General features: G+C 37.4%; 1 protein-coding gene across 6 annotated transcripts; it reads left to right on the top strand.

Annotated features, from left to right (window-relative positions):
* The first annotated feature begins 1,115 nt into the window (after window positions 1-1,115).
* LOC121866991 lies at window positions 1,116-11,935 on the top strand. 6 transcript variants are annotated; one of them, XR_006089068.1, is made up of 6 exons: window positions 1,125-1,326; window positions 2,250-2,399; window positions 3,126-3,172; window positions 4,792-4,959; window positions 8,445-8,555; window positions 11,439-11,935. XR_006089068.1 is itself a non-coding variant. In XM_042366748.1 (4 exons), the coding sequence occupies exons 1-4, from the start codon at window positions 1,237-1,239 to the stop codon at window positions 4,886-4,888; spliced, it is 393 nt and encodes a 130-aa protein (XP_042222682.1). In that variant the 5' UTR covers window positions 1,126-1,236; the 3' UTR covers window positions 4,889-5,560. The 6 variants fall into 6 exon arrangements, 1 of the variants encoding a protein (XP_042222682.1); XR_006089067.1 differs by having other exon boundaries at window positions 1,121-1,326; window positions 2,250-3,172; XR_006089069.1 differs by lacking the exon at window positions 4,792-4,959 and having other exon boundaries at window positions 1,127-1,326.
* Window positions 11,936-11,941: the final 6 nt, after the last annotated feature.

The raw sequence follows: 11,941 nt of genomic DNA, 5'->3' as shown, positions 1-11,941 counted from the left end.
TTTTTGTGTAATTGGTTCCAGCTCACCGAAAATTACATGCAAACTAAAAATAAATGCAGTAAAGTACACTTACTTTGAGGTGTGCATGTAGAAGGCTCCTGGTTGATGATGATGGGAATTAGAATGGGGGTGGAGGAGAAGGGAGAAGAGAAGGCATTGGGGTGGAAGAGAAGCCACCCCATGCTGCCATTTCACCCATAAAATTTTAGTTCACTTGGTATAATTCAAGATTATTTTCTTTAAATCAACACTGCACTGCACGATATATTATCAATATGTAAAATCTATTTCAAAATGACCAATAATTTGACTGGAAACGCAGAAAAAAAGCCTTTATGTTGAAGAGAGTCTCAAACAAGATGTTCCTTCCTCTGAACTGGTAAACAAACTGACGCCAAGCTCTGTGTGTTGAGTGGCTGTTTGGCGTGCAAAAAATTAGTTTCCTGTACTTCAATTATATTCAATAATTGTTAAAATTACTAAAAATTTTAATATAAAACTTTTAAAATTATTGAATAGTACAACCTTCTTGATATTTACTAAAATGGTAAGGAATTTAAGCCCTAGAACCGATTACTGTATTGGCGGACTAATACTACAGCTGGTGGGCAGCCAAATGCAGGCGAAAACATGTTGGGAAAATTCATAAGGAATTCGTTGACTGGGGGTTTGCTCGTTAGCCGAAGTGAAGAATCTTATGGAAGGTAATTCGTTAACCGAGGGATCACTGTATATGTTAGTTGAACGAAAGGTGTTCTCTCTCTCTCTCTCTCTCTCTCTCTCTCTCTCATCTTACTGTGGCAGTAACACCTAGTAAGGTATTTTGCCTGTATATACAGTATACATACTTCAATAAATTTCACTTGCTTTTCATTTGTTGTTTCTTTTCATTACCCAACTTGTACTATTTACAGAGTATTTTAAAGGTAGGGTGAGGTAGTTATGAAGTGGGTTAGAGGTGTTTATTTATTTAATCCTAACCTAATCACCTGTGGTTTGGCAAAATCACTAATCTGGCACTGCTCAGGAACCAATCAGACCGGATTTGAGATGTACGGTAGTTCAATGGTGGATATTAATAGATATTTGGTCGTTTTACAGTACTGTACAGTATCTATCTATTTATTTATTTATTTATTATTTTTTTAATGGACATGGCCATGTACTGTAACCTATGTGCCTTTAGTGTTTATTACTGCACTGTCTAACAACTAACATGATTAACAGTGATGGTCTATGATGGGTCGAGGGAGGCGTCTGGCCCTTGGCATCTTTGTCCTGCTGGTGGTCGACGTCATTTGGGTGGCTTCATCAGAATTGTCGGAGGTATTATTTTCTTACGTCATGTTCAGTTTTTGTCTGTGATATAACATGAGAAAAATATAGTAAGTTACAGAGTTTACTTGCTGTATCAGTTCATTTCTACATTCAGAGTTGCCTGAAAAGCTCATGCTTGCATTACAGTATCTATATTGAAGACACTGAGTACCATACATCTCAACAGCCTTGAATATGAAAAACCGCACAACTGTTTTCTAAATGTTTGTTGAAGAGAGACTGGAAGTAACGGAGAGATTGAGTAGGGGTGGAAGAGGTCATGGAGGAACCTGTTGAAAAGATTAAGAGAGAGAATGAAGTCTGTTCCCTACCACATTCTGACCATTAGAATTTTACTAACCACAGTGACTTTGAGAGCAGAATGTCTGGAAAAAAGGATACAAGGAATACTAAATTTAGAAATAAGATGTGCAAATAAAAGGAGACTAACCAGGTTTCTTGAGATGGTGTGGACAGGTTGAGAAGACGGGGGAACAAGGATTAAAAAAAAAGAAGTAAATGGTAGGAGAGAAAGTGGAAGACCAAAAAGGAGATGAAAGACTGGGCTGGTGTATTTAATGGATAAAACGGGAATAGACAACAGGGAAGAAGCAGAGATCGTGGTGTTGAGTAGTTTATGGGGATGGACCTGCCACTGAGGGGTGGTATTAGGTTTACTAAAGTAATGTGGGTAAAGCAGATGGAAATCTTTAGATTGTGTTGTGGAAGGGAAGTACTGTAGGAGAACACATCTTATGCACAAGTAATTAATGAATGATCAGCAGCAAATAATGGGAGGGTATCTGTTTCTCTTGAGCCTGAAACACTTTCTTTTTAGTATACGCTGTATGTAACATTAAGAGAAAATAAATATATGGTATAAGGGATGAAAAATAATAGACTTTTTTATATTTTTCAAATTTTATTTTCAGTATATCTTCAATGATACCGGCTTCAATAAACCTTTTTTCAGTACATACTTAAAGACCAGTATGTTTTCACTATATTTGCTGGGATTTATATTTTGGAGCCCCTGGAGACACCAATGTGCCCAAAGAAACCACAATGAGAGTATTTACCAGGTAAGTTATTTATTGCAATTCATATTAGATTATTTTTTTGATATTTTTTATATGTGATATGGAAATAAATTTATTTTAGGGTAATTGTGTTGCTCTTTTTTCTGTGTTAACTAGACTTGAGTCATGCTATACATACTGTAGAATATTTACTGATTACAAAAGGCATTGGTTATTCCTTTTATTTCCAAGGCCTCCAGACCACCATTTTATTTCATAACTTTGCCTTCTCTTTCCCCCTTATCCCCTTCACTTCCTCTTGTGCTGAATAGAATCATCTGGCATTAGCCAAATGAAATATTTAAGAGACAATGAAGGGGTTAATACAGTAAAACCTTTATCGTTTATCAATCAATACTTTACAAATTGGCTAGTTCATACATGCAGTTCAATGTGTGTTATGTTCACCAAAAATTAAATATTTTACACTTCCATCAATATTGCAAAATATAAAATTAAAAATATAAGAAAATGTGTTCAACAAAAAACAATAGCAAAGCAAGTAGTGATGTACAGTATGTTCATTGTACAGCCCATTCTTCCTGCATCACCTGAAGAGGCACTGGGAGGGAGTGTATATTAATATGAAGTGAAAAATGTATTGTCAAAGCACTTGGTCAGTAATGTGTCCAAATTTAAGCTTTCTAGCTCAAAAATTTCCATAAATAACATCCAGACAACATTAAGTGTTGAGTTGAGTATGCTTCTAATATTCTCTTGCTATTACAGGAAGTGGATTCAATGGAGGATGAAGATTTACCGCTGTCAGATGTTTGGTATGTTGAATTGTACTTGCCATTTGTAGTTGTGATGTAATAAAGTATTATGTTGATGGAATTGTGAATGGGTGCTTGTAGTACTTAATTGTATTATTAACTCCTTCACTTCAGTGTTCAAATTATGCAAAGTATAAATAGATTTTGCGCCTTAATCCTTACAATAATTTTGTGTCATTTATATTAAGGTGATACAGCAATTATTAAAGCATAATATTTCATAGCTAAATAGAGTAATTTCTTATTGCTGGCTTTGTTCCAACAATTTCAGAAAGAGACTCAATTATAGCCTCAAATCTGGTGTAAAAGCATGTTGTTGATAAGCCTCCAAACTCCTCATTGCTCATGCCCCTCATTGTTATCTCTACCATTAGCATTGGGGAGTTCTGATGGTCAGTCGTCATTGTTATTGTCACTGCTGTCGATACCTTTCTTTTCTATATCTCTAAATTAGGTGTAAATTAATGTAAAAATAACAGTAAATTTATTGTGTGGCAGTTGTGGTAAGACTGGTGGAGGAGTGTGGTGTTTTTTTTATGAGGGAAAGACAATTGTTTGAAGACCGGGTTGGGCAAAGTGTTTTATAACCATTTTCCACGCTTGTGTGGATTAGCCGTGATTATCTGATGGCAACTTTCCATTCTACAGTCTTTGCATTCCCTCTTGTCAGGTTCTTAACTCTTAATGTCATTTCTTACAACCTCTCCCCATGTCATTCTTGGCTCTTCTCCCCCCACATTTAGACTCATACACCTCTTGACCTAATTAGTGTGATTCATTCTCCAAAATTCCAAACCATCTCAGCATACTGCTACACAGAATTTTGCCAATAGAACTCAATACCAGCCACCCTCTTACCTCTGAAAAGGATTTTTTGTCTTTCAGTGCCACATTGCATATCCACCTCACTAGTCTCATTTAACTTGATGGATAAATGTATTGCAACTGCATAGGTTGTAGTAGAGTGGTGTGGTCCAAAATTGTTTGGGTACACCTGTTTAAAATTTGCATGACAGGAGAAATTATGTATTAATGAATATATGTAGCACATAGTGAAAAGTGTTCACTTACTTAAAAATTTCTTCTATACAAAAGTCTATTCAGTATACAGACTGCATATAGTGAGGAATATCTATACTTAAACACTTGTCAAAAGGTTACTTTTAACAAGTTTTATGAACAATCTGAAACCCAGAGAATACATTAATTCTTTAGAAGTTGCTATTTTGCATGACCTGGCATTTTCTGAGAACGCAGCTACTGCACTGTGTGGAGTTTTACTGTGCTCAGAAACCTTCACCTAAGTCATTGATGAGGACCTCAGATGACTACGTACCTGAGGCTGATTACCCCCATTTTGTTATTTATTTTTTTCCCAAGTTTTTATCCATTTTATTATTATTATTTTTTACAGGGATTAGCCCACCCGGGCACAGGTCACTGACCCACATCGGGGCCTGGGGGCGAAAATGTCAGGAAATCTTAATCAAATTTATGGAAAATATTTTTTAATGTTTTACCAATACCGGTAATTATCAGGGTTTATACTGATTATTGTAATGTATATTATAGAAGTATTTATTTTTATTACTCTTCTTATTAATATGAAGCTCTTGCAGACGAGAGACAGGCGCACCCCTCCACCTGTGCCCATCTTCACTTTGGACCAGCTGGCATCTAGTGTTGCGAGAGACAGTGATGCGAATGCTCAACTGACACATTTGGTCCTGTGGCACTATTTACCCATTCAACAAGCTAGAACGATTTATAACAACAATGATGAAAAGGTGTCTCTAAATTATTTTTGCCAGTCATATGTACAGGAGTTGTTAGCATTCAAAGATATGAAGTTAAGAATGCATTATAGGAAGAAAATTTTGTTGAAGAATTGGAAAATAAATTGGCATTCAACTCAAAAATTAAAACAAATATTTATTGGGGTTTATGATGATAGAAATATGAAAAATGAGGGAGTGAATTTAGAACTTAAATGAGAATAAATTGTGTGTGAAATGTAAAATCTACTTTTGGGGGAGGATTAGTAGTTGTGTGTGTGATCTGTTGTATCAGGTCATTAGGGTAAAGTACAATGATGAAATTTTTAATAAAATTTTTAGTTATAGATTTTGTTGAAAATAATAATGTGTGAAAGAAATTCACCATTGTTGTAATGTTCTGTGAGAGGGAAGTTGTACTGAAGATAGAATTATATTTGTTGAATGTGTGTTTAACAGTTTTGATAATAAGAAAGTATAAGTTAAAGGTATATTACTGTAAGGAATGACATTTTTAGGATATCTAATGAAGGGGAAATTCGGAACTGAAAAGGTCCGCTCCAGTCTATTATATTGTTGTGTGTACTTTACATAAAATGGATAAAAACTTTGATTTTTTCTTTTTGTTTGAGATGGTTTTGTCATAAAAATTTACATTTGAGAGAGATCTGTATAACAGTATTCTCAACCTCTTGGTGCTTGGCATAACATGAACAGTGGAGATTATTGTTAATCCACTTGAATTACGATACCTGTAGTATTTAACCAAGTCATTAGTGCTAATTCAGCATATGGGCCCAGTTAGAGCTGAGGCCAAAGTGGTTAAGACCCAGACACTGAGTCAGAGACAATTTAATTTTTTTATGCCAAGATAATGGCTGCCAGACTGATATTAGATATTTAGAAATGACAGTTGATCAACTGTTCAGTGTTTTCCGGGTGTTTTTGTATGTTTGTAAGCATAATTCCTCTGACCCTTGCTTCATGCGAGGATTACATTCTGCAAAAACTTCGCCTGACTTGAAATCACAAAGTGAATTCTTAATCTTATGGGGATGTGTTCTACAACCATTTATGGAGCCCCTCTACCTTAATTCTGGCACTTTTTCATAACGACAATAAAAGACAACAGTAATGCTATAAAAGTTGAGGAAAAATCATTATAATACTCTAAGGTGGCCTAGAAATAATTAATATGCAATAAACTATAAACTAAGAAAAGCGAAGTGTGTGTGTGAGTGGGAGAGAGATAGAGAGAATGAACGAACGAACTTGGGAGGCAGTGGGCTGTAGCTATGTTGCTGACTCGCCACTCTAATGTGGCTTTGAAAAAAATAAAAATAAATAGTATAAAGCTATAAAATAAGAAAACTTAAGAGCATGGGTGTGTATGTGTGGGAAGTGAATGTTTGTATGGATTCGGTAGGCAGGAGGCTTTAACCGAGTCAGTGGCTTGTCACCCAGACCGTGCTCCCTCCCCTTGGTGTGATGTCATGGCATACAGATGCACACACACAAACACACGAAAGATACACCTGGTTGACTGCCTTGCTGAACTGATATGATATGAATCAATTTCATTGTTTATCATACATCATACAGTATTACGGTCAACCTTTCGCTGAAGTGAGGTAACTCTCACTACCCTAGCCCTGATAAACCAACTGACTGATCTCTCCGAACAGACCTGACAATGAATAAATAAATTTGTGGTCTTCAAAGGTGTTGAGCAAAAATCTGCATCATTGTTTGAGACAGACCTAAGCACCTGGGGATACCTGAAAAAAGCCTCAAGACTTTGGCTCGTTGTTCATTTTTACATGGCTTCTGTTTGTTCAGTGTTTTTGAAGAATACCTTGTATAACTATAGTACTGTATGTACTGTGTAAATTAAGGGTCAACTGTGAGTGCCTTGAGATAAATGTGCAGTATTTTCAGGTGCCTCCAAGAGTGCCCTGGCACTCACTAGGCTGGTTCGGCCTTTGTATCTGTATTTTACTTACTAAATACTGTTTTAATTTCAATGAAACATAGTTTATCACTGAAAACAAAATGAAACGGTATTATTCTGTCTTTTTTTACCTATATTCGTACTGTACAGTGTATACTGTAGTGTGCTAATAAACCCCTTGTGTTTAGGGGCTCTCTGCTGAATCAAATTATTTGGCATTAACCAAATAAAACATTAAAAGAGTGGCATCCCCATAGTGAAGGGGTTAACTTGGGGCTGAAATATTGAACACTTAATAATTTATCACATTTTTTCAAAGCCATAATTTTTGTGGTTCCTACACCATGGTCACAGAGTTTAAGTGTTGATTCAGTACCATCACTTTTGCATTTGTTAGGAAACATTATAATGGTAGCATAACTGATTATAATCTGCTGTGCATTATGAGTGATGAAAAAGAAATGTGAAGAGCACAAGTGCACAGATGATTTGGGAAAATTTTTTATATTGAATGTACAGTACGCCCGAATAATTCGTTAATTTTTATTTCGCAGTCCTCTATTATTCGCATGATGACACCCTGGATGTACCCAAGAATGTCTGCGGGTATTTTTAAAGTTGCCGTCATTTTCACTGCTGGGACAAGGAGCATTCGTTCTAGAGACAGTAATTTACTTTACCTGTATTGTGTATGTGTGTAGACACACACATATATATATGCAATACAGGTAAAAAAAAATTGTCCTGAGGGCAAACACATACATTTCTTTGTACACAAGTGAAAATGTACTCAACCTTTCGATTGTAATTATTGAAAAACCTGCTTTCCACTGTTGCAGCTAAAGCCAATGGTAGACTTGGCTAATACAGAGTATCTTTACCTTTATAAATAAGGATATATTTGTACCACTTTATTTGACACGAGTCAGACCTATCATTGACTATGAGTTTAATACTGGTCACTTTTTCTAGCCAAATATAATGAATTACTCCCCCCAAAATGCAGCATGTAGCAATAAATCTAGTCCCAGAGTTAGCATACAGGGCATTTGTCATATGAGGACAGATGCAAATCCTTGGGCCCATAGACATTACAAGACAGAGGGAAATTGGACATAGGATTGAGGTTTACTAGCTACTGCATAAATACTAAAACATTCACTTCTCAAAAATTTTGAAATGCAATATTGTACCAATTACTGTACTCTCAAGAGGCCACAGCTTCGTGTTAGCTAAACCTGATCATTGGAGAACCACTATGAAAGGAAACTGATTAGTTAAAAGGACCATAAATCCCTGGATTTTTTGTATTGCCCCCCTCCCCAAAGTGTTCTCATATGAAGCGTGTCAGTTCTTTTTAATGGATAACAAGGTATGACCACAGTATAGTCGAGGTTAACATAAATAATTTAGTCTTGAGTTGGCCATTGCTGTATGAAGAAGTTATGATATTTTCAGAGGGACATAATTGTATTGTAGTTTCATTATTATTTCAAAATGTTCAGAGCCCTAACACCACTCACCAAGCCCTCTCTTTTATTTTCAGAGTGAACCAAAGTATGTTCCTCTGAAACTACAAGAATTGCAAGAAAAAAGTTCTGATGGAGAATCTGATGACTCTTCAGTAAAGTCCGTCCGCTTCAGCAAATTGACAGAGGTATGTAGTGATGCTTCTTTTAAGAGAATACCAGTAACTATTTAAATTTAAAGGTAAGTCTAGATTGTTGGGAATGTAATTACTGAAAGTGAAGATCTTCAACAAATTCTTTATGTCCAGGGCTTAGTTTTGGAATTTCTGTAGTTCAAGACAGAGTTAATATGATTTAAATCAGAGTGAAAAAATCATGATTAGATTTTATTTTACTTATTTTTTTTATACTAATAATAGAAACTATATTTTCCCTTGAGATTCTTTGTGGTAGTATAGCTACAGTTGATATAATTCAGCTCCCCACTAACTTGAATAATTGATGCAGAGCTCTTCCGGGAATGAGAGATTTCCCGGTAATGATACAAATTTCTCAAACCCGGAAAATTCAACATTCCTGGAATTTTTTATTGGTAAAAGAATACTACTTCGCTATTCGCAACCCCATTCTCATGGTGGGAGGCTACTGTCTTGCCTTTCAAGAAGACTTGAAAAGAGGCTCTTTGCCCTCGAGAATATTGCCCCATAGTTCTTATCTCCTGTATCTGCAAGCTGTTTGAAAAGATGGTCAAGTCTCGATTAGTATACTACCTGGGGAAGAATGCCCTTCTTTCACCATATTAATCTGGCTTCCGGATGATGCTGCAACAACAGATGCTCTTGTTTGTATTGAGTCCTCGGTCTGTGAGTCCTTTGCTCATTACCAACATCTCATCTGTATTTTATTCGACCTAGAGAAAGCATATGACACAGCTTGGAGATTCGGCATCTTTAAGGACCTTCAAAATTTTGGCTTGCAGGGAAATTTACCATCAATAATAGGTCAGTTCTTGGGCTGTTGGACTTTTAGGGTCCACATTGCCACAGAAATGTCAGCACCACATATTCAGGACCATTGCAATAAATGGGGTAACAGCTTCTCATTGTATGTAGACAACTTGGCCACTTGGTATGCAGCTTCCCGCAAGTTAGTGGCTGAACGTCACATGCAACTTGCACTAGATAAGGCTTTTCATTGGACCACAGAGCATGGTTTCAAATTTTCTCCCTTGAAGACTGTTACCATGCATTTCTGCTGCTGCCGCCAAGGTGTTCACCTCAATTCCAATCTACAGCTCTATGGTTGCCTGTGCTGTGTCACAGAGACCCATTTACTGGGCATTATCTTAACAACCAGCTTCTATAGCAGCCACATGTTTATTACCTGAAAGAGTCTTTAGTATGCTCTCAAGTTATTGAAAATCTTGGGGCACACTTCTTGAGGTGCTGACCGACGAATTCTGCTACACCTTTACCACATAGTACTAGTTAGACCCAAACTGGATTATGGGTGTGAGGTGTGCTCCTCAGCCACTGAGGTTAGACTCACTACACTGAACTCTATTCATCATGCTGGGGTGTGACTGGTGCTTTCAGGTTCTAGCTAATTCCAAGTCTACTGGTTGTTGCTGATGAGCCACCCGATGATCTTCGATGCCAATATCTCCAGGTCCAGTGTTGGTTTTGCCTCAGTTGCCTTCTGCAATCTGTAACCAACACTTGTGTAGCTGACGAGAATATGTCCCCACCCTACACTTAACATCCAAGCCTCGTGCGACCTTTTGACTTCAGGATAAGGGAGGTTGCGAGTCTTCTTTGTCTTTCTCCTATTCAGATATGCCCCAAGCAGTTCCCTAGAGCTGCCCTGTGGATTCTCCCTGAAGTTCAAGTTTGTCAGTATTTTAAAATAAGGAAGGACTTGTTCCTTCCTTGTGTGGTTCATTCTCTTTTTTTTTAGAGCATGCCTCGTCTCACAGAGGGACTATCCCTGTTTACACCGAGGACTCAACGTCAGATGTAGGTGTGGGTTTTTGGGTACCGGTAGTCTTTCCAACTTCTGCCGTGACAGTAGTCTACCTGCTACGGCAGCTGTTTTACAGAAGAGCTTTCAGGTATTTTACTTGCCCTCAAGATTATTTTTACCCGACCTCATTGTGATTTTACAATATTTAGCAATTCTCACAGTGCTCTCCAGGCCTTTGCAAGTATCTCATTGCCTCATCCCTTGGTTATAGTTATTTTAGAGTGGCTGTTTCTCTTTCAACATCTGGGCCAGAATTTCATTGTTTGCTGTGGCAAAAACAGCTGCTCCTCACTCTGTGGCACATCATTAACATCTACCTGCTTCTGATATGAAGCCAGTAATAAGAGCTGACATCCACTCAAGTTAGCAATGCAGGTGGGATGCTGTTGGAGCAAACAAGCTCTGCAACATTCATCCTGCTTTGGGTGCCTGGGGATATCAGGGACTGTAACGCCGCTAGAAGATCTATTTTGGTCCACCTCCGCATTGGCCACACGCAGCTGACACATGTTTTTTTTTTAATGGAGAGGGTGCCCCCTCCCCATTTTGATGACTGCATGGTCCCATTGACTGTTCGACACCTGGTGGAGTGCCCCCAGTCTTACAGATCTTTGTCGTGGGCACCTCTCCGAGTCCCAGGGGGGAGACGGGCCTTACCATTTCTTTGGTGCTGGGAGGAGGGGGGGGGCAGCATGGGAGGGGACATCCTCTCCTTTGTAGAGGAAGCTGCCATTTTACAAAAGCGTTGAGTTTTATCGAATGTTTAAATGGTTTTATGAAAAATCTAAACTATTTTTATTTATGTTTTTTGGCTTTCATTATTTGTTTTTAGCCTTCTAAGCTTTTAGTTTAATTCGGCTGTTGCATTGCCAGGGATGTAATTACCACAATCAATCAATCAATCAATCTCTTCTATCTTTACCAGTGTTTTATTTGTGGATAATCCCAAAAATCTTTTATCTCCTCCCCTAAATCATAAAATTGGATTTCTTATATTGTTTCTTTGTCTCTTATAGGATATTGATTTATAAAAATTTTCATTATTTTAGGTTCGGCAAATGTCAGAAAACGAGGCAGTTGATGCCATGATGTCTCGCCTGTCTTTTTCTGCCTCTGTCCGTGCTGAACAACTGGCTATGCAGGCAGCAAATAAATTATCTGTTAAGGAAGTTATGAAAATATCTAGTATATTTTGTTTATTGGTAAGTATAGATGTTGATTTTATCTCGGATATTCACTTGGCTTTTTATATTAAATCTCCTTCATTCTGTGTGTGTGTGTGAAAGTGAGAGATATTAATTATTATTAAATCCTTGCCAAGTTGCTCTCACAATATTGGGAGTCAAGTAAACCCCCCATAACTCAGCACATATGGGACCGAGGCCTTGCCAATTAATCAGAATTTGCCGGCAAGTATTATTTCACAGTCACAGTAAATAATTGTGCTGACAAGCAAAAGATTACACTTTATACATGACACTTAACACTATCTGTACGGTAACGCTTCATGGGCGCTTAATCACTGTCAGAAGGTCTACCAGTGACACGAGGC

The sequence above is a fragment of the Homarus americanus genome, unplaced genomic scaffold, assembly GCF_018991925.1.
Source record: "Homarus americanus isolate GMGI-L3 unplaced genomic scaffold, GMGI_Hamer_2.0 scaffold42276, whole genome shotgun sequence".
In the NCBI taxonomy this organism is placed as follows: Eukaryota; Metazoa; Arthropoda; class Malacostraca; order Decapoda; family Nephropidae; genus Homarus; species Homarus americanus.
Note: the sequence above shows the minus strand (reverse complement) of the source record. Positions and strands in the feature narration are given on the sequence as shown.